Source organism: Hypomesus nipponensis, chromosome 5 (assembly GCF_054491055.1).
Source record: "Hypomesus nipponensis isolate SF chromosome 5, ASM5449105v1, whole genome shotgun sequence".
Lineage (NCBI taxonomy): Eukaryota > Metazoa > Chordata > Actinopteri > Osmeriformes > Osmeridae > Hypomesus > Hypomesus nipponensis.
This window is the reverse complement of record NC_140365.1, coordinates 5,461,979-5,483,652: the sequence shown is the minus strand read 5'-3', so window position 1 is coordinate 5,483,652 and position 21,674 is coordinate 5,461,979. Positions and strand designations below refer to the sequence as shown.

At 44.3% G+C, this 21,674-nt stretch overlaps 3 protein-coding genes across 5 annotated transcripts; all 3 read left to right on the top strand.

Annotated features, from left to right (window-relative positions):
• The first annotated feature begins 7,223 nt into the window (after window positions 1-7,223).
• LOC146288084 (early growth response protein 1-like) lies at window positions 7,224-10,538 on the top strand. The gene is made up of 2 exons (XM_084698623.1): window positions 7,224-7,876; window positions 8,357-10,538. The coding sequence occupies exons 1-2, from the start codon at window positions 7,660-7,662 to the stop codon at window positions 9,673-9,675; spliced, it is 1,536 nt and encodes a 511-aa protein (XP_084554749.1). The 5' UTR covers window positions 7,224-7,659; the 3' UTR covers window positions 9,676-10,538.
• Window positions 10,539-13,904: 3,366 nt separating this feature from the next.
• btg4 (B-cell translocation gene 4) lies at window positions 13,905-15,935 on the top strand. 2 transcript variants are annotated; one of them, XM_084698408.1, is made up of 4 exons: window positions 13,905-14,336; window positions 14,482-14,619; window positions 15,122-15,389; window positions 15,488-15,935. In XM_084698408.1, exons 1-4 carry the CDS (start codon window positions 14,164-14,166, stop codon window positions 15,710-15,712), a joined length of 804 nt encoding a protein of 267 aa, XP_084554534.1. In that variant the 5' UTR covers window positions 13,905-14,163; the 3' UTR covers window positions 15,713-15,935. The 2 variants fall into 2 exon arrangements, with proteins under 2 accessions (XP_084554534.1, XP_084554533.1); XM_084698407.1 differs by having other exon boundaries at window positions 13,931-14,336; window positions 15,464-15,935.
• A 979-nt stretch (window positions 15,936-16,914) lies between these two features.
• Window positions 16,915-21,042, top strand: LOC146288082 (heterogeneous nuclear ribonucleoprotein A/B-like). 2 transcript variants are annotated; one of them, XM_084698478.1, is made up of 9 exons: window positions 16,915-17,035; window positions 17,600-17,994; window positions 18,173-18,341; window positions 18,472-18,630; window positions 18,915-19,046; window positions 19,327-19,417; window positions 19,725-19,889; window positions 19,983-20,068; window positions 20,691-21,042. In XM_084698478.1, exons 2-8 carry the CDS (start codon window positions 17,609-17,611, stop codon window positions 20,051-20,053), a joined length of 1,173 nt encoding a protein of 390 aa, XP_084554604.1. In that variant the 5' UTR covers window positions 16,915-17,035; window positions 17,600-17,608; the 3' UTR covers window positions 20,054-20,068; window positions 20,691-21,042. The 2 variants fall into 2 exon arrangements, with proteins under 2 accessions (XP_084554604.1, XP_084554605.1); XM_084698479.1 differs by lacking the exon at window positions 19,983-20,068 and having other exon boundaries at window positions 16,924-17,035; window positions 20,691-20,833.
• Window positions 21,043-21,674: the final 632 nt, after the last annotated feature.

The following is a 21,674-nucleotide window of genomic DNA, read 5'->3' as shown; positions in this document are numbered from 1 at the left end:
ATCACGTAATATAAAAAAAATCATTATAGGACTATAAGGACTACGTTCTCCACCAGAGCCACCTATATCATGTACTATGTGGTAACTTACTACCTAATGTTTAGAACAACACGATGGCTGTTCACATAAACACTTTCCCAGTTCTGGGTGTAGTAATAGGTAGGATACGTTTTATTAGTGTAAAGATGGGGTTTAAAAAAGTTGAGAAAAAACTACACATGCAGTAATTTATACTATAACAGTCTCAACTGTTAATAAATGAGTATGCTGTTTGTAGAATAGCAAAAGATTGAATGTACATTTACTATTTGACATGCTATATCTGATTATTTCTGATTCTTGATGCACGCTTGTTCGACATATAGTCTCTATATATTGAACTTAATATTCAGTAAGAAAAACCTCTTACTCTGATAGCGAGTAATGCTTTACAACCATGTCTTTAAATTAGTTGTATTTCTTTATCTGAACAGCAGAGAGAGCTGTTGAGCTAGGTAAGAGCTTTGAAAGGGAACATTTCCTTGATTGTTGAGCCCATAAAGTAAAGGCCTGCGCACTTTTACCTGTCAAGGCTTGCATAACAATACAGATTAAGGACATTAGCCAGATGGGTGTGATAATGGCTGGGTATGCAGACAGTCTGCAATGTGGTCAAACCTACTACACGCCTGCCCTCAAGTGTAGTATGGTGGCCAGCCAGACAGGAGCCATATATTTCCATGCATCACATTTTATGTACACTGATATATACATGTTGTATAATGTAATTATAAAGTAAAAGAAGCATGCTGCCAACTCTCAGTATGACATTGTTGGGGGTCATTCATGTAGTGTCACCATGGGCCATCCATACAGCCCTGCTGCTGTGTGTAGACTTGCCTTCTTTCAAGTTCAATCACTATTGGCATCCTTAAAATACTGTGCCAATTGTGATTATAGAAAAAACGTGCTGTGTCGTTTTCCTACGTAAGCTGCTCCAGGCCATCTACCACTGTCTTCATCCCCCTGGTCCAGGCTAGTGCCGACCCGTCCCCTCCTTGACAAGACAAGGAGAGGAGATGAGACAACAGGATCAGATGAGAAGAGGCGGTGTAGTCAGCAGGAGCTAAGGCTGGCCGCTATCATGTGGGTCTCGTCCTTGCTGTCCTCCTCTGTCCTCCTCTGTCCTCCTTTGTCCTCCTTTGTCCTCCTCTGTCCTCCTCTGTCCTCCTTTGTCCTCCTCTGTCCTCCTCTGTCCTCCTCTGTCCTCCTTTGTCCTCCTCTGTCCTCCTCTGTCCTCCTTTGTCCTCCTCTGTCCTCCTTTGTCCTCCTCTGTCCTCCTCTGTCCTCCTTTGTCCTCCTTTGTCCTCCTCTGTCCTACTCTGTCCTCCTCTGTCCTCCTCTGTCCTCCTTTGTCCTCCTCTGTCCTCCTTTGTCCTCCTCTGTCCTCCTTTGTCCTCCTCTGTCCTCCTTTGTCCTCCTCTGTCCTCCTCTGTCCTACTCTGTCCTCCTTTGTCCTCCTCTGTCCTCCTCTGTCCTACTCTGTCCTCCTTTGTCCTCCTCTGTCCTCCTCTGTCCTCCTCTGTCCTCCTCTGTCCTCCTCTGTCCTCCTCTGTCCTCCTCTGTCCTACTCTGTCCTCCTTTGTCCTCCTCTGTCCTCCTCTGTCCTCCTCTGTCCTCCTCTGTCCTCCTTTGTCCTCCTTTGTCCTCCTTTGTCCTCCTCTGTCCTCCTCTGTCCTCCTTTGTCCTACTCTGTCCTCCTCTGTCCTCTCCCATCACCGTCACACTACAAGTAGAACGCCATTTCTACACACTCCCGCTGCAGGACCCTGGTCCCTATGCCCTACAACCCCCCCCCCCCCTCCCCTCCAGGTCTCACTGGCCAGCCGGACTTCACCAGTGACACCCCGCCTCTAGCGGGACCCCTGGTACTCAGAATGGCACCTTCCAGACTTTCTAACCCCAGCCCTCCACCCCCATCACCCTCAAGGAGTTGACCCCTCGGGGAGTTGACTTCCAGCTCTCATCCTCTCTAACCCGGCTCTCTGTGGCTGGTTGAAGATTGTCTTTCTATGTGTCACATAATCCCCCTCTAGAGTTACCCCAAGCTTTTTGTGTTGCATCCTTAACACATTGACAGCAGCTGCACTGGGCTTGAGTTGAGTAACTTTTACCATGTTTCCATGGAAACTGCCTGAAACCATAAACATTTCCTGCAGGAAGTTTATTCATAGCAGTGTACCCTGAACGTCTAATATATGTTGCCTAATATTATTAAGCAGTACAACAAAGTAAGAGAAAGACAGATAGTCATAGATCTGCTGCTTTCTGGTATTGAATCATGCGTTATCCCAACGTGCCATTTAGTTCATGTAGACTTTCCATACAGTCAGGCAAACAGACATGGATATACAGACAGACATACATGCAAACCGACAAGGTAGAGAGTCTGAAAATTGCTCCAATCAGATCAAATCACTGTCTACCTCTCTATCTTTTCACTCTTACTCACCCACTCCAGAAAAATGGTTTTGGATGAGGCCACAAGTGTTGACAATGAGAATGCTGAGGGCCTGTTAAGTGTTTGTGTTTTTGCGTTGTTGGAAATAAGTGTCACACTTCAGGTTAAGTTTGGGTGGGCTGCTTTACTGTTGGGGGGGAAAGTTAGTGACTCATACATACCACTGTACTGTTCCAATGCAGGTGGTATGCTGGTAATTGGGTCATGTGGTCCACTATCATCTTATACCAGAACGGTAGGCAGTACGTTTCTGTTTGTTTCGGTCCCTCTGGGACCACCACAGTCTGTAGAAGGAAAGTTCATGGTTGTCATTGTGAGCTGAACCAAAGATAGGAGTACAGGCCTGCTATCTGGGTGTCTGTGGGTGGAACTGTATGTGGTCCCAGTCCTGGAAACAGTAAGCAGATCCTAACAGGGGTATCAGCAAAGATCAGTAGCTGATTGTTGAATACATGCCAGTGGGCACACAGCCCTGAGACCATGGATCAAATGTTGATCTGAATCTCAGAATGACGTTCAGAAATCTGAATGGTCCGATAACAGGATACATCAGATTATTATGTCAGAAGAATCCAATCTTCATTTTTATTTAGATAAACAGATGTGTGTTCAAAACACCCATTTATGTGCATCATTATGGGTAACATCAAACAACATCCAATCCAGCGACACTGTATGTACATTAAGTCTGCCATGTCTGAGAAATCAACGGCTTTTATTTCACTCCACAATTCATGTAGATCCATAATCACACAGACCTTGTGGTCACTCAGAGTCTAGAGGAGGATTTAAGGGGAAGGCCCCAGTTATTAAACACAACAATAAAGATACACAGTTAACAGTTTGACACCTATTGAAGCCTCCCTTCAGGCCTGTTGTGGATGTAATGTGGAAAAACTTGTTATTTACAGTTTGGCTATTTTTAACATGACATGAAAATGTATTCAAATATGAGACCACAGTTTCCCTTGCACTGTGCTGTGCTGGATGACTAGCCTAGCGTGATCTTCAACACAGTGGTAAATACACACAGGAAGTTGTGTCACAGTTTCCACCCTCCTCTCTCTCTCTCTCTCTCTCTCTCTCTCTCTCTCTCTCTCTCTCTCTCTCTCTCTCTCTCTCTCTCTCTCTCTCTCTCTCTCTCTCTCTCTCTCTCTCTCTCTCTCTCTCTCTCTCTACCCCTCTCTCTCTACCCCTCTCTCTCTCTCTCTCTCTCTCTCTCTCTACCTCTCTCTACCTCTCTCTCTTTCTCTCTCTCTCTCTCTCTCTCTCTCTCTCTCTCTCTCTCTCTCTCTCTCTCTCTCTCTCTCTCTCTCTGTCTCTGTCTCTGTCTCTGTCTCTGTCTCTCTTGCTGAACCCCAGGGGTCTGGTCCTGTCAGCCACCCACACAAACAACAGGATGACAACAGTTCTCAGAATAGAACATTCACCAAAAACAGATATTATTCAACTCTCTTTGAGCTATGTTTAGAACACTTTCATAGTGGACTTGGTAACCCTTTGGGGTGTGCCTCTCTATGGTGTGTGAGCCCTTGGTGTTTGTTTAGGTATACGCTTGTATAAGAGAGATGGGCGCTAGGTAGAAAATACACACACACATATATAAACACAAACATCCAGGGGCAAATGAGGCACCAAGAACTGGTGGAGAAAAAATAGGAAAGAAAGTAAAGAAGAATGCAGAACTAGACAGACAAGCCTGGGAGTTGAGGTGTCTTCATGCCAAAAATGATTGCATTCTCGAGGAGGCAAGACTTAACACAAACACTCATGTGCACGCACGAGTTGATACACACACACACTGCGTTCTAATCATTCTCACTCCTTTTTTACCTTTCTTTGTTCAGCTAGTCGATGTCATGAGGCACATGGGACTCTGAAGAAGGAAGCTCAGTAATTCTGAATTCAGAGAGAGAGGAAAGGAAGAGGCAGATCAAAGAGAGAGAGAGAGAGAGAGAGAGAGTGTGTGTGTGTCAGGGGGGGGGCAAAGAGAGATTAAACAGGGAGCAACTTGTACTCTAAGGTGTTGCCTTACTACAAATGTGATAGTACAAAACAAGACAGAGAAGTACTTGTTGGAACAGCTTAATTTATTGCCTAAGCATTAACTCAATGTACCCTGGATTGAAATTAAGAAATGCATTATTCAAGCCATATCATGTTAACATGTTGACCTAAATCAAAGGAACATTGAACCCTGAAGTGTACCCCATGCTGGCTCTGAAAGAGTGTTCAGCTTTGAGGGAGTATTATGCTCAGTGTCAATCAATGGTGTGTGTGTATGTGTTTGTTGCTCTCTAATAATTCACAAGCTTTCCTCCAGTGTTACAGCAAACAATATAACATGAGAAAAACTGACATTTTCCATTATCCGATATCTCCTTACTGGTAAGAGTCAGGTCTTGTTTCTCACAATAGTATAAATTGTTTTATCTGCGTGGAACATTTGTCAAAAGATTCTCAACATCACAAGCTTCTTAACGTCTTTTGAGGTTTTGCAACCCTGGTCAAAGATAAAGAATTAATATCCATCCTGACCTACTATGAAACACACATAGACATGTTTGGTTGTATAACGGTTTCAAACAGACACAGGCATACGCAGCATTGGAAACAGAGATGTGATGGAACACTCCCTGCCTCTCTGCCTCTCTCTTTAGCCTGTCCCTCTCTCCATCTTTCATTCTCTCCCTCTGTTTATCTGTTTTTCTCACACCGAGGGACCGAGGCTTAATTAGATATCAACTGCTGAGCAAGGAAGATGGTAGAAGAAGCGGGGGGGGGGGGGGGGGGTTATGCGTTGGCGAATGGAGGGGGCGCAGGGGATCTGCAGCGAGGAAAAGCCCTGATAAAGAGAACAGACCTGCTATGCCTGTTTCTCCCTCCCTCTCTCCCTCCCTCAGGGCTTTGGCTTTACACACAGAAGTGCAAAGTCTCCACCAACACAGTGCTCTGACACACTGACACACCATCCCAAATGCAAGCTGAAAGCTTATTTAGGATGAGCCTTAGACTTTTGGAATTAGATTTTTTTTTTTTTTTTTTTTACTGGTTTAATGTTGTTATTGTCATTGAGTCATTGGTATGTTCAAAAACCCAGAAAGTTCTTTATATTCTGAGTGCAGCATTCTGATTCTGATTTGATTAAAGGCATTGGTTGTTCTGAGACATCCTCAAGCTAATTATGAATTGCCTTTGTTCTTTCTAGGATTTCTGCACTTAAGATTTCTGGTCCAGCTTACTGCAGTACTACAATTGAAGTTATAGTAAAGATAGGAGAAATGGAAAGAGAGACAGAGATTGTAGAGACTGCCCTGGCTGTGCCATGTTAGAAAGTAGGACAGATGACATAACAGACTGTGATCTCACTGATCAAAGAGCGACAGACCAGCCTGTGTAGCCTGGAGAATCTGCCCAGAAGAGGCGCTCTGACCCAGGGAAGCCAGGAGGCTCTTCCCACCCCTCCTCCTTCAGGCTTGGATTCTACTGTCATGACACATGATGGTATTATACACCATATTATATGGAGCAGCTGTAACAGTCTGTCACTACTGCTGGACCAAAAAGCTGGCGGTCTGCAAGGCACCCTTGACCCATATAGGCAGACTGGGACTGGGCATGCTCACAAGCAACTCTCCTTGGCTTACTCGGTGCTTTTGGATCAAGCTTTGCCCATGAGAATAATGACACTTTATTGTCTTCAATCCATCTTTATTGTGCATGTTTTATAATTCCTTTTTTTCGAGATTACTATGAATATGTTCTATGTTTCTTAACCCACCAACCGCTTCACCAGCATCTAGAAAAACAACAAATACATACATTTGTCATTTGCAGATGCAGTTGCTCATGAAACATTGTCTCTCTCAGGTTAGCAGCATATTGCAGTGGTTTAAAAATAGCTCAGGTGCAACAGTGTCCAATATGAGACCAGAGATTTCCCCCTTGAAAGATTCTGAGTGAGCACCTGTGCTCCCAGTCATCTGGCCCAGACAGGGGGCTCCCTGCACGGGGAGAGACGGAGGGTGGTAGTGGTGGAGATGCTGATGCTCCTAATGAAAAATGAAAATGCCAGTTCACCACTTACCGATTTGTTTTGTATTTCCAAAACAATCGTTCATGACCCATGTTTGCTATCATTTCAGTCTGTGTGATTGTGTACGCGTTTTTGTAGGCTATTAAACTGAACGCAGATATATGGTGTATGTGTATGTATAGGTTACATTTTTACATGGTTGATCAAATGTATGCTACTTTATGTGCAGCCATGAATTACAGCTTGAGCGTGTCCAAAAGATTTACAGTTTTTTATCTGCCATGCGCTGCTCAGCATTACACCAGGAAACTCCTAATAAGGGCAAGGAAGTACAAACCCACCGGAACCGCTCCATTTGAAGGTACGACCTTATATGGCATGACGTCGAACCGGGATTTCCGGTAATGGCAGCCATCTGCAGACACTGGAAATATGCTTTTAAAGTCGAAAACCTCCATTTGAAGCAAGGAACAACAGTTAAAAATAGCAAACCATACAATGAATCGAGCAACATCTGTAGATATCACAGAATATCAAAAAGTAAGTCTCCCCGTTGTCTCTGTTCTCTGCATAGTCTATGTAATATGCTAGACTGCGGTGCCTAAATATGGTCTTCCTCCGTTCCATATTTGGACATCTACGTCACGACAAGAGGCTTTATAAAGCGGTGGGAATCCTCTTCAGAAAGAAAAGAGCTTCAATGCCACATAGGTGTCACATCAGAGTAGAATGCCCCAAATAACAGTAGTCTTAACAATTCTGACAAACCTGCACGTGAAAACGTATAGTTTTGGGAAAAAAATTATTTAGGCCTAAACCTAGATATCCCAATTTGCACACTTTTGCGTAGCAGAGAGAAAGGGTATTTTCAGTCCTGTCTTATGAATAAGGCAAAGCATCGTTTCTGAAGTCTGTCAGGAGATTGTTTTGAAGAAATAGCCTACCAATTTTGGACATCGGTGTGTCTGCATTGGCATCCTCAAAGAAACAGCAACAGCAATCAAGCACCTGTGCTCCAAGACTGTCTGGTGATTTCGCTCTCTTACTCGAGAGAATTAGCGTCTACCAAGGGTCTGTCTATCCAGATCCCCGGACGACCGGCATCACCCAGGAGAACAGGGAAATGGCTGCTACGAAAGCCGAACTTCTCCTCTCTGCCCTGCAGATCTCAGACCCACTGGGATTCCCACATTCACCTTTGGACAGTTACCCCAAGTTGGAGGAGCTGATGCTGCTCCACTCCGCCGCGACAGGCACATCCTTCCTTGCCGCCTCCGCTGCCGAGGTCGCCGGGCTTGGGACCGGGGACTCCGGGGACGCCTATGAGCATCTGACCGGAGGTAAGCTTCTTCTCTGGGTCTAAAACGCTTCAGGTGTCAACAGAGTAAAAACACATAGGATGCATATCATTCATTTAATCTACAAACTTTGCTGCTGCAGATAACGTGTATGCCGATGTTAGACCACTCATAAAAGTTGTATCTATTGTAGGAGACGAGTACATCACTGGACTATTATTTTAACATGAATATAACGTTTTTCCCTGTAACTGTATGAGTAATAAATGATGTAAATTGTTATATTAATGCATTTGTAAAAATAAGACCTTCCCTGTAAATGGGGCTCAGTCAAGGGACTGCTACAATATACTATTAGAGCAAGAGAGGAAGGACAAGTGCAAAAAGCAAATCCAATGCACTTTTTATTATGTGTCAAATCAATATATTTGTCATGTGTCTACACACAGACACACAAAAGTCTAATAAAGTTATGACGTTTAATTACAGTTTAATTAATGTTCCCTCTTGTTGTTGTTTCAGACACTCTCCCGGACCTGAGCTCACTCAGCTGCGACAAGTCTCTGTCAGAGCAGCACTTCCCTACAGCCCGCCTGCCTTCACTGTCCTACACAGGGCGCTTCACCCTGGAGCCCACCTCCAACGCCTGCAGCAACAGCCTGTGGGCAGAGCCACTTTTCAGCCTGGTCAGCGGCCTGGTGGGCATGGCCTCAACCCAAACCTCGGCTGCCGCTTCATGTTCCTCCACCACTTCGGTCAACTCCTCCGCTGCCTATTCTCTTCCCAATCTGAGCTGCTCAATCCATGTCAGTGAGCCCAATCCCATCTACTCCGCAGCCCCTACTTCCTACTCCACCACAAGCCCTGACCTTTTCCTCGACTCCCCCCAGTCCTTTGCCGGCTCCAGCCAGTACCCGCCACCTGCCTATCACTCCTCCTCAAAGCCTTGCGCCCCCAGCACGGCCCTGCCCATGATCCCAGACTACCTGTTCTCGTCCCACCAGCAGGGGGACCTTAGTCTGCTGGCCCCCGATCAGAAGCCCCTCCAGACACACAGCCTCCAGCAGCAGCAGCTGTCCCTCACCCCCCTCTCCACCATCAAGGCCTTTGCCTCTCAGACAGGAACAGTGACGGCGACCGCCCCGGATCTGAAGGGCTCCACCTACCAGTCCCAGCTGGTCAAGTCCAGCCGTGTGAGGAAGTACCCCAGCCGCCAGTGCAAGACTCCCCCCCACGAGCGTCCCTATGCCTGCCCTGTGGAGAGCTGCGATCGTCGCTTCTCACGCTCCGACGAGCTGACCCGCCACGTGCGCATCCACACCGGACAGAAGCCTTTCCAGTGTCGCATCTGCATGCGCAACTTTAGCCGAAGCGATCACCTGACCACGCACATCCGCACGCACACTGGCGAGAAGCCATTCGCCTGTGACGTCTGTGGGCGCAAGTTCGCCCGCAGCGACGAGAGGAAGAGACACGCCAAGATTCACCTGAGGCAGAAAGACAAGAAAGCTGAGAAAAGCTCTGCCCCCATCGCCATCCCCTCCCCAGCAGTCTCAGGGTACTCATCCCCCTCCGCCTCCTCCTATCACTCCCCCACTTCCTCCTACCCATCACCTGGGTCCTCCTATTCCCCCGTGCCATCCTGCTACTCCTCCCCTGGTCACGCCTCCTATCCCTCTCCCTGCACCTCCTCTTACCCCTCCACCTTCCCCACCCAATTGACCTCCTTCAGCAACTCCTCTTTCACCTCATCCTCCCCATCTCTCTACTCCTCCCCTGTGGGCACGCCCCAGTCTGACATGCAGTCTAGTCTCTCCCCTCAAGACATTGACCTCTGCTGAGACTCTCTATCACAACTCTGCTGGAGAAGAACAAACAACATGTCTGAAATGCACTATGTCTGGCTTGATGTCAGACGGACTCAGTAGATAATGGACCAGACAAGTTGATGGTGAAGGTGGAGGGAGAACTTTCTCCTCTGCTTCACCTCAGAGACTCAGAGACTCGTTCTTGGAGCACTGAGGGACATCCCAGGGACATCACAGCGCTTCTGTGCTACCCTCTGCTGCTGTCTGAAGATCGGCTGGCCCAGCACCACGGACAGTGGCTCAAAAGAGAAGCTACATCCAGTCCAGAGTTTATGTAAAACAGCCATGTTTTGGCTTTCTGTCCACCCTCTTCCAGGAGTTCAGCTTGTTTACATAGTTATGCTGGAACCCTTCTGTAAATATAAATGGTATTGATTGTTTCTCTCCCAGGTCTGTTGAATGGCATCCATCCATAGCTACCAACCACAGTATGCCGTCTAGGCTTTGGTGCCTTTAGCTTAAACAAATCTAGAATTCGATCACACTATATGGTGTATTTTTCACCCAATGTAAAATAAGAGAATTTAAGGGACAGATATCAAGGTCATTTCTTACAGAGAGAATGTAAGCAAAAAGTTTATTTTTGTAACTAAAATGTTGATATGTATACAATACAGTCAAAATGTTTTTTACCTACTAAGTAGGCATGGGATTTTTGATTTTATGTAGTTTGTTACTTTTTGGTTATTTCTATTTTGTTGTTTATCGGTTCAACCCAGTGACTGTTTATGGCTTCTAAAGACATTGAATGCGCTTAACTGCCAAGGATATTATGTGCTGTTCATGATATCCTTCCAAAAAGGGATATGAATAAAATATAAATATGTATCAATACAGTTAACTTTTTGTCTGATCTTTAACAAGTGCACAGCTGTCTATACATGAGAGGTAAGGGTATTTGACATGAAGTAATCAATTAAATATACTGTTAAAACATCTATTATAAGATAGACACAAGTTTGCAAGTCTATATTGCACACATATCATCAATATACCATGATATACAACTTCTTACCATGCAATTTATCCATTCCTGGGATGTCTTAAATGGAGAGGTGAGGATTTATATAGCTGCAGTCACCTTAACAACCATATTCTGCCTTAAGAACTGTGTTTCCATGTCAACCAACCTGAAGAGCCTATGGAATGGGAGTGAGTGGGCGTGAGAAGGTCTTCTTTCTCTGAGGACATCTGTGATTGAGATGCTCTGCAGCCCTACCCCAATCCAACGATGGAAAGCTATCTGGAGTATGGTTCTTGACCATAGGCCTTGACCACTATGTGTCAGGTGCATTCATCTCCCATCTTTACCCTCTAATCTCCTCTCTCATATCCTGTTTCTCCCTCTCTCCCTCCCTTTCTCCCTCTCTCTCTCAAGCCTCTTCAACTCCTCCAGTCCATGTGATAATGTCATTAGGGAAAAGAGGAGGGTAATAGAGGTAATTTGTGTGATCTGGGTTGACTGACTCTGCACTGTTAAATGTGACTCATTTTACCTTGCCTCTTTCACGGCCTAACCTCATAATCCTTCATTATGCATAATTAGCCAATCATCCCCTCTCTGTCTGAGGAGATCAAATATAAATAGAAGGTTCCAGGTGAACTGTGGCAGGGCCTTTCTCCTCTCCCCTACTTTAACCTTCTCATCTCCCTCCCCTCCTTTGCTCTTCCCCTTGCTGGCCTGAAAATCGATTTCTCTGTTACACATTACTCCCGAAAAGAAGATTTTCTGCATGTAGTTAGTGAATTTTAAGTCGGTTTGTGTGTGTGTGTGTGTGTGCGCGTGCGTGCGTGTGTGTGTGCGTAGATAAAGACAGCAGAGCCTCCATGTTCTTTCTATTGCTGTGATAGGCAACAGCTGAAAGGTATTTAATCCTTACAACCATAGGCTAGACTGCTCAAGTGTCTTTCACATTCCTACACAGATGAACCCCCCCTCACCCACCCACACATTATTTCACATACGCTACCACTGTAAAACCACTGCTACTACCCTTATTGCAATTATTGCACGCGCAAGAACATTGAACAACCTATACACACACACTGGACTCACAGTAGACTTTAACCTAGCTGTCCCTAGAAATTCTTCTATCAGTTACACACAGAGTATAACTCTGTTTATGTTCAACCTGGGTCCTATCCTAGTTCATTAGCCTTCCCTCATACACACACGCACACGTGCACGCACTTACACCACACACACAAACTCTCTCCTGTCTGTGGCCTGCCTGTAGCTCCATAGAAAGGGGAGTGGCTGTGGTGAGATGTGTCCCTGTGTGCCTCTAGGCACAGCTGCCACAAGCCCAGCCCAGCCACAAGAGCCAATCACCAGGGGTCGTGTCACCGCCTGTCCTGCTAGCCTGGAAATCTCTCGGCCCATAGAAGGGGTTTCCTGTCCCGGCACCGGACTTCCTGACGTCCTTTTAGGGTGTTTCCTGTGCTGACTCTTGGCTGACTGCCCAGACAAACTGGTGCAGGGATTTTATTTCCCAGCTTTTTTCCTACTCTGTCTGTGACTGGGGAGAAAACCAAGATTGGGCTGTGTGCTAGATTGATGATGATGGCTGGTGTGTGTGTGTTTGCATGTATGTGTGTGTAGGTGCGTGAGTGTGTGTGTGCGCGTGTGTGTATGTGTGAAGGAATTACAGTTTTAACCGTGTTACTGCCTGTGTCTGCAATTTTTCAGAACAAAGGAACGAATGGTTGAGAATGTTGGCAGTGATGTCAGAAGTGGTGCGACAGGGTTTTCTAGTGTGTGCGTGTGTGTGTGTGTGTGTGTGTGTGTGTGTGTGTGTGTGTGTGTGTGTGTGTGTGTGTGTGTGTGTGTGTGTGTGTGTGTGTGTGTGGGGGAAAGGTGAGATCAGCTTGTCTGTGCCTGACAGACTTAAATGGTGTATAGTGTAGTCTAGTATTGTATTTAACACTTATTTGTAAAGCATACATTTAGCATGTATGTATGTAGAAATGACATAGATGGATCAGATAGAGACCTTGGACTGTGCAGGCAGACTGACCCCTAACTATTAAGCTGAGATTAAATTAATTTCACACTGTGTTTCTCATACATTGACAGCATACATACATTCATACATTCATACATACATCCATACATCCATACATCAATCCATACATACATACATACATACATACATACATACATACATACATACATACATACATACATACATACATACATACATACATACATACATACATACATACATACATACATACATACATACAGGTTTAACATTTACTTTGTTTTTACAGTGTCACTTTACTGTTTCAGGATTTCAGGGGCAGTAGAAAATCTGCAAATGTATTTCCTATACAGATAGCCCTCTCACTGTAGGAAGAGCTTCACAGTAAATTCCAGTTTTCAATTATTTGATGAAACTCATTCATACATGTAATGATGTCATGATGTGTGTGTAATGGGCTGTTTGTTTAGAATATTAATACATGAAAAGTACAGTTATGTAACACTATAATGCTGCTATTATTCAAGTACATGGCGCCAATGTGATCAACGTGGAGAGTTATGATGATTGGCGCTAAGCGGGGAAAAACAACAAAAGGGAATTGCTTTTCAGTCGTGTACTTCCACCTTCGATTGTCTCTGCTCAGTCAACAGCCTTTTTGCTAATAGGAATGCCAGAGAAAATTACAACTTTCAGAAGTTACCTATGGAAAACATGCATGTGATTAAGAGTGGAGTGAAGTGGACAAGAGAGTTTGAGGCCAGGATAAAGCCAAGTGAGAATTGTGGCATGACTAAAAAGTGAAAAAGTAAGATGACATGGCACTTGTGCAGCAGTCAGAACGTTGACTGGCCTGACCTGAACCGCGATCAAAAAAGTCCTGAGTGGATAGAGTAAGCTCTGAGTCCGAGTTAAAAACTTAGTGGAAAATGTCTCTCTGTTGCCCCCTGCTGTTTTCATAAGCAAACAACAACTTCTTGTGTACTTGCAAACAAAAGTACATTGGTTGAGAGCAAGGAGTCCTAGAAGTTATGGCTGGCAAAAAATGTGACACTTTATGGAATACATCAATAATAATATGGGATCACCATGGAGAACACCTCTCCCTCTATGTCCCTACCCACTTGTAATCTCACACACCTGATTAATTACAGCAACCGGCAGCAGGTGTGTGGCTTTTTAGTGTCTATGATAAGGCTTGTGTGGTGCTGGCAGTGTGTGTTTTACTTTATCACCCCAGTCCCCAGCTAACTTGAGATGAGGCTGTAACCTTTATCATCTACCATTTTTAAGGCTGGAGGCATAGCGATTGATCAAGCCATCCCTTGGGCGTTAAAGAACAAATTAGTTTACTAGATTGATTAGTTTGGTATTAATAGTGTAGACAATTGTCTACTAGATTCTGCTGAATTTAGTTTGTCTTGTGAAATTTATTTTGGTGAGTCTGATTGTGGAACAGTGTGCGTGGCTAGTAGTTATGAAGGACGAAATAGCTGCAGCTGTGTTCTTTGTAGCACGACTGGCCAAGAGACATGGCTGCCTGGACAACGAGGGCAGAGATCGCTTTGCTGCTGCTCTGACCTCTGCTCTGTTTGAGAGCTACAAGAACCATTGGTACCCACACATTCCGAGCAAAGGCCAGGCGTACAGGTCAGTAGAAACACACACACACACACACACCAGGTTAAGTGCCACCCAGTGACCAAGATCAGGTCTAAATGTCAGTGCATGCATGTGCACATCCACCAGTGGAGGTATGTCCTGATCTAATGTTTTTTTATGCGTTTGTGTGCAGGTGTCTGCGTATGAATCGTTTCCAGTTGAGGGATCCAGTGTTAGAGAGGGCATGTATAAAAGGTGCCATTCTGTATGAAGATCTGGGGTTGCCAAAGGAACTTACTGTCTGGGTGGACCCAGGAGAAGTCTCCTGCAGGTAAGACACTTGTATGGAATTCTTGTCTAGAGCATTTAAGAACTGATGGAATCATTTGGAGCATTCTAGAGCTGATGAGAATCAGTTTGAAACCTGGTTCCTGATGTTGAGCAGGGTAAATGTGTATTGGCATAATTTCCTAAGTGACCTTATGACCTTTGCACTATTGTATCGTTCTCTTGCACTCTGTTTTTATAGGTTAGATTGTAAATTATGACTACTTATATTTTATACTTTATTTTATTCCCCTTAGTATTAGCTAGAACCCCCTTAGTATTAGCTAGACTTTGCTCCTTTTGTATAGTTAATCCACATTAAGTTTTAGTATTCCTATATGTTTAATGTATGCACCTCCCTGCCAAAGTAAATTCCTTGTTTGTGCAAACGAATAAAATCCCTTCTGATTCTGAACTCTGTTCATATTAACAAGCTTCTGAATAGGCTTGGTCCATATACAAGTGGTAGAGGGTTTTTGTGTTGGTCTGATGCTTTCTCTGTGCAGGTATGGGGAGCGCTGTACACCCTTCTGTGTAATTCAGCTGGAGGACTTCCACCGTGGTGGTGGGGAATTTTCTCGTCGTATTCAAAATGCTGTGGAGCGTGCTGCCTTGGATATCCAATCAGGGGCCTTGTCTGATGAGGAGGGTGGGGACACCAGCATGAGTAGCAGTTGCAGCAGCTTATCAACTTCATGCCCTGCTCCAGGCCCAACCCCCAACCTAGAGCCCAAAACGATTCCAACAGTGAGCAATCCTAACAGTGTCTACCAGGTGCACATACTTCCCACATCGTTTATTTAAATTTTATAATGTTTTTAATTTTGTATGTCAAGTAAGATCCTCAGATTACATATGTTGCTCTCCTTCAGATCAGTGAATTTGCTCCAGCTGGCCCACAGCCGTGGGCAGGGTACCCCAAAAGGAAGCCTTTCTCTGGGGAGGGCCACCCATCTCATGCCCCTCCAGGGACCCTGTTCTCCCAGCACAGCTCACAGTTCCCTCCCCAGAAAGGCTACAAACCCTACAGGCCATCCTTCTGCTTTACTGGGCCCCGGGTTGACAAGTACCATTGGGTCAGCAAGTCCAGGTCCTAGGGAACTGGAACTGCTGGGGAACCAAGGCCCACAAATGGAACTATAGAGAACTACAAGGTTCAAGTTTACATTATTTATGAAATTATCAAAATTATGCTGATAAAGCATTTTTAATTGACAAGTATTTTAATAAAAAAAAACATTTTATGTTGTCTTAACTACAATTGCCATTTCTAAATGTAAAAGATTGTCTGAATAAAAAGGATCAATTGTTTTTAAGAAATTGTTTTTCATACGTTATGTAGCTGGTTTGGGAGGGTTCTCCATTGTCTCACGATTGAAGTTTGCGAGTCGATGTGCTGGCAATATGGTTAGTGATTGGTGAACTTTTTAAACAATCAGCTAACTACACTGCCTACACATCAACCCCAGTGTGATTGATCCCATCCACACACATCAACTGAAAGTAGGCTGGAGAACATTGGAGTTGAACAGGAATGGACAAAACGTAACCATTCTCTCGATCACTATAGCTTTAGCTGGCAAAGCAGAGACAAAGGCAAGGTACCTACCTGATCAAGTCTGATGGGGTGTCTGGCTTTTGTAAAATGTCTCTGAAGTCTGGACTGAATATTTCAGCATCCTGTCATTATCAGTGCCTCAGAAGTTCTGATTGCTGTGTTGATGGTCCACCTCAGTTCTACAACATTGGTTTCCAAGGAGACTGTATGCACAGAGACTTGTGCCTTGCTTTGGGTCGTGCCTAGACTTGTCACAGTATCAATCAGGCAATGTTACCACAGTAATAATTCCAACAGCACTACTCAAAGGCCTGCTGCCCTCCAGAAGCTGCCCTTCCTAGACTCTGAATTGAACAGTGTGCTGGAAGAAACTGTCAAAGGTCACAAGTATAAATTAGGATACCAGTATAAATTGGGTTGGGGGTAAAAGCTGGTAATGTTATTTATATATACCGATATATATGCTTTTAAAATCTGTTCCAATACGTTTTGGCTGAATATTAAGGTTAGACAATATTTGGTAGGCTGTTTTATGATCATACTCTGGATTGTTTTACGGAAATGCTCCAACCTTTACATTTTGTTTGTTAAATTACTTTGTCATCGAAATTGTTTTAACTGTTGCTACAGTGTTTCAAATGAGTGGAAAGGGGGAGGGCAATAGCAGCGTATACTGTTCTACTAACCAATGGGGTAATAGCTTTAACACTATGCCAGCTCTCAATATCGTATCACGGACTTTGTTGTTAGAAGGGTCCTATCGACCAGAGAACTTCCGGTGGTATAAAAATTGCCACGAGTTAGCAGCGGAATCGGAGAGTATCCATCTTGATAAGCAGCCTCCGTAACATTAATTTTTACAGTAAGCTCCTATTTTGTAACTCTTTCTTTGAACACAAATCTGTTAAGTATTGCTTGCTACACGAGTATTTGTTATGGCACTGCTTTTTCCAGCTATTTGTCGTTATTGAACTGAAATAGCCGGTGTTTAGCCAATTTGCTAGTAAGGCGCTTTTTCAAGGCAGGCCGCAAATACGAATAGACAGCTACAATAGCTATAGCGAATAGCTGGATAGCTAAATGGTATGGGTTGTTGAACAATGCTCAATTTTACTTCTTAATATGTAATCAATCGCCTGGTTTTCTAGATAGTTTTGTACTCTGCTAGTTAACAAACAATTCATTATTTAATATAGATTACAATCCCGTTGCTTTTAACGTCTCTAGCCGGCTAGCTAACTGCTAAATGGCTAGCTGAATTGACTAGCTAGCTCGAGTTAGCTGGGGGGTGCGGACCTGCATAATGAATTGACTGCGCAGAGTGCGCGGTCGACTTCAAATTTGAAAAAGTAAGCCAACGTTTGTTGAATTTTTTTTGTCGATGCGATGATGTAAACTCGAGTCGATTTGTTTATATATTCTTTAGGCGATCAACATGGCTGACGCTGAGCATCAGTTCATGGAGACCTCCGAAAATGGTAACGAAGGCGAGGAGGACCTGAACGGAACGGAGCAACCAGAGCCCGAGACAGAGGAACCGGGGGTAGAGGCAGAGGCAGACGAGAGCTGCACGGCAGAGGGAGATGAAGTAGCATTAGCAGCAGAGGAGGATGAGGAGGAAGAAGAGGATGTGGCCATTGTGGAAGCAGAGGCCGAGGCAGAGGAGGAGGCCGAGGCTGAAGGCGAGGGAGAAGGAGAAGGAGAAGGCGAGGGAGAAGGCGAGGGAGAAGGCGAAGGAGAAGGCGAGGGAGAGGGAGACTCACAAAATGGAGCTGGCGAGGGGGGACAGATTAATGCAAGCAAAGGCGAGGACGACGCTGGGTAAGTCTTAGGACATTCTCTTTATTTAATGATTTAACAGATTTGTCTAGATAAAAATGAATTGTTTTTACAGGACAAAACCACCAAATATTACAAATGCCAACTAGTGCAATTTAAAATGCATATTACCAATTTGTTTAATGTTGTCCATAGCTAATCTGTCTGATTCTATCTGCAGGAAAATGTTTGTCGGTGGGCTGAGCTGGGACACTAGTAAAAAAGACCTGAAAGACTACTTCTCTAAGTTTGGGGAGGTGGCAGACTGCACAATCAAGATGGACTCAAACACGGGCCGGTCACGAGGATTTGGCTTCATCCTCTTCAAAGAAGCTGCAAGTGTAGATAAGGTATGTGTGTGTGCATCCCGCTTAATAACTCAGCATGTATGTATGGGTCTTAGGGGTTTCATCATGCTTAGATATTGGCCATAATACTTTGATTGTGATGCTAACTTAGTTTTGTCATTGTCCCCGTCAGGTGCTTGAACAGAAGGAACATAGACTAGATGGTCGACAGATAGACCCAAAGAAGGCCATGGCCATGAAGAAAGAGCCTGCTAAGAAGATCTTTGTAGGAGGTCTGAACCCAGAGGCCTCAGAGGATACCATAAGAGAATACTTCGGAGCCTTCGGAGAGGTTTGGCATCTTCACTTTTCTATGTCTAAGGGGCCCCTGACATTAAATCTACCGAAGACGCATTCAGATGACAGATTTTAGCATCTTTCCGTGTTGAATTACAGGATGTCCCAAATATGTCCTACGGCACTCAAATGCCACCCATGTCTAATGCCCATTACCATCCCTGCTTTGCAAGTTAAAGCTTAGTTAATAGTAGTCTTATTTGATGTGTAGGACATCTTAACCACAAGGGGGCTATGGTTCTTCAGTGTTCTGATGCATGTATCCATCTCTGCAACTAGATCGAAACCATAGAACTTCCTGTTGACCCCAAGTTCAAAAAGAGGAGGGGTTTCATCTTCATCACCTACAAAGACGAGACCTCTGTCAAGAAGTGCCTGGAGAAGAAGTTCCACACCGTCGAGGGCAGCAAGGTAACACAATGTTTGAAATGAGGGCGTCTGCCATGTCCAGAGCCCTAATCAAAGTCTAAATCTGAAGTGAAAGGATTTAAAGATGCATATGGAAGTGGCAGGAGGACTGAGGGGAGTTGGTGGATGACTAAAGGAGTTGCTGAAAGAAAGGCTTTCCTCGTTCTATCATGTCTTGAAAAATGCGCTAATGACCATCACGGACACAACATTGAAGACGATGTATTAAGTTCAGATTATTATTTCATGTTTTGTACCCTTGCCACTCGCATTTCCTTCCCAGTGTGAGCTGAAGATCGCCCAACCTAAGGAGGTGTACCAGCAGCAGCAGTATGGAGGCCGGGGTGGAGGCAGGGGGGGTCGCGGTCGTGGGGGTGAGTTGCACTGCTAGACAACCCCATTACTTGGGCTGTTTTAAGTGTGTGCGCTCTCAATCTAATTTTAATGCACATATGTACATTAAAATTAGATTGAGAGTGCACACTTAATTATCATAAGTATATATATATGTATATCATTTAATTCACTTACAGGGCAAAACTTTTGAACCTTTTCTGTTGGCACGGTCCACAAAATGTATCTGTACTGTAAGACTTAAGGGTATCTTTTTTTTTTTTTTTTTTTTTTTTTTTTTAAGACTGGTGCGTCTTTATTCTTAACCTGCATGTTGCCCTCCTCCAGGTCAGACTCAGAATTGGAACCAAGGCTACAGTAACTACTGGAACCAGGGCTATGGTAACCAAGGTTACGGCTATGGTAGCCAGCAGGGCTATGGAAACTACGGTGGCTACGGCAACGACTACTACTCTTCCGGTTACTATGGCTACGGGGGTGGATACGACTACAGTGAGTATGAACAGACATGGCTGGCTGGCGGGCTGGCTGACTGTTTGACTTGTCTCTGCACAGAAGCACTCAGTCCTCTCTCTCTTCCCGCAGACCAGGGAAATACAAGCTATGGGAAAACTCCAAGACGTGGAGGCCACCAGAGTAGCTACAAGCCATACTGATCACATGTAGTGCAGGTATGCGTTTCTAGTGCCTTGTAACACTGTGGTGCCTTTTTGTAGCTGTTTAGAAACCTGTGGCAGTGATGCTAACTCGATCCATGCCAAGATGTAGCCTCCATTCTGTCTGAGGGAGGGGAAGCCCATTGTGGTGGATTTGAACCAAATTACCCTACTCAATTCGGACCAATTCGTTTTATTACCGTTAGTTCATAGTGCTGTGTTGGAGTTTTTACACACAACTTCCAAATCCTATTGATTATGATTAGCACGAACTAGGCATCATAGATGCACCCTAACCACTACACTACAGATCACTAAGGGTTGCTGTTGCGGTGGACCATGTTCAAACCAGTGGGTTTTTCTACAGTGGGAGATGGGAGACTATCTGCTTTGAGGCTGCACAGCGACTTCAACAAATATCTGCCCTTTACTCCTATAATGCTATGCTCTATCTACATATCAATCTAACCAGCAGTATTGGCTTCCTAATCCAACCAGCCCCCTTTCCTCTTCTTGCATGCTTGATCTCCTCCTAGCTGTCTGCTTCCTGTTTGGTGTTGGTGGTGGGATTGTGTGGATATGATTGTGTGCTACAACATGTCTTTTTTTGTTTTCTTTCTCTCTCCAACCTCTCCAGGACTCAAGTAACTGAGTGAGAGACTGTGATGAACGGCAACTAAGACAAGTATGATGATGCAGGACTTGACACTCGACTTTGTGACAACAGACCATTTGTACAGACCATCTGAGGAACTGGGGAAGCAATGTCACTTTTCCACGTTTTTATTTTAGTCCTTTTTCCCTTTTTGTTTTTGTTTCGTTTTTTTTTTCCGGTCCACATTTCCAGGAATGGAAGTGTAATTTTTACTGTACTTTTTGGTACCTTTTTTGAATCTAATGTATTGTAATGGTTGTATTTTACATGTCTACTGGATTTACATGAGAATCTGAAGCCGACTGAGCTTTTGAAATAAAACAATTTTGAGTAATTTGGTCCCAGTCTTTCTAGATGATCCTGATGACAGATTTGCAGCGAGACTTTGCAACTACAGTTTGGAGGATGGGGGGGGGGGAGGGGGGGCAGGACTATGAAGATGGGGTATGATGTAAAGGGATTGTGTGATTTCATTTAAGATTGTTAAAGGACTGTCTGCGTCTTGGCTTGTAGACAAGAACAACCATTTATCTCCTACTTTTGCTTATTTTAATTTCTGTTAAAGTGCCATTGATAGAAATTACATTTTAAGTTTAATGTCTGCTATATTACAGATGGGAGTTCCGGTTCTCCCCTGGAAACTCCGTATTCAGTGTCTTTGGCGACTTGCTAGAAATAAACATTTTGGTTAATAGCTAATGTGTCAATCTCTAATGCTTACTGTAATGGATATTTGTTAATCTCAATGGCTTTCTATGGATTGTATCATTTGAAGCGCAAATACTTTGTTATTCTCCATTGTTAAATTAAGTCCCTTGTGAATTTTTCTTTGGCAGGACATGATATATTTTTACAATTCGATTATTTAGGGCTGAAAAGCAGATCTCTAAAGAGGGGGGGGGGGGGGGTTGTAATACAAGGTTATCACTGGTCAACAGCTTACTTTTTAGTGCAGGATGTTAATAG

Coding starts and splice junctions, on each gene's coding strand:
- LOC146288082 (XM_084698478.1), top strand. CDS start 17,609: ATGGCTGACGCTGAGCATCAGTTCATGGAGACCTCCGAAAATGGTAAC. Junction 18,631..18,914: donor ACTTCGGAGCCTTCGGAGAG/GTTTGGCATCTT, acceptor CTCTGCAACTAG/ATCGAAACCATAGAACTTCC. Junction 19,890..19,982: donor CGGGGGTGGATACGACTACA/GTGAGTATGAAC, acceptor CTCTTCCCGCAG/ACCAGGGAAATACAAGCTAT.
- btg4 (XM_084698407.1), top strand. CDS start 14,164: ATGAAGGACGAAATAGCTGCAGCTGTGTTCTTTGTAGCACGACTGGCC. Junction 14,620..15,121: donor CCAGGAGAAGTCTCCTGCAG/GTAAGACACTTG, acceptor TTCTCTGTGCAG/GTATGGGGAGCGCTGTACAC. Junction 15,390..15,463: donor ATCCTAACAGTGTCTACCAG/GTGCACATACTT, acceptor TAAGATCCTCAG/ATTACATATGTTGCTCTCCT.
- LOC146288084 (XM_084698623.1), top strand. CDS start 7,660: ATGGCTGCTACGAAAGCCGAACTTCTCCTCTCTGCCCTGCAGATCTCA. Junction 7,877..8,356: donor CTATGAGCATCTGACCGGAG/GTAAGCTTCTTC, acceptor TTGTTGTTTCAG/ACACTCTCCCGGACCTGAGC.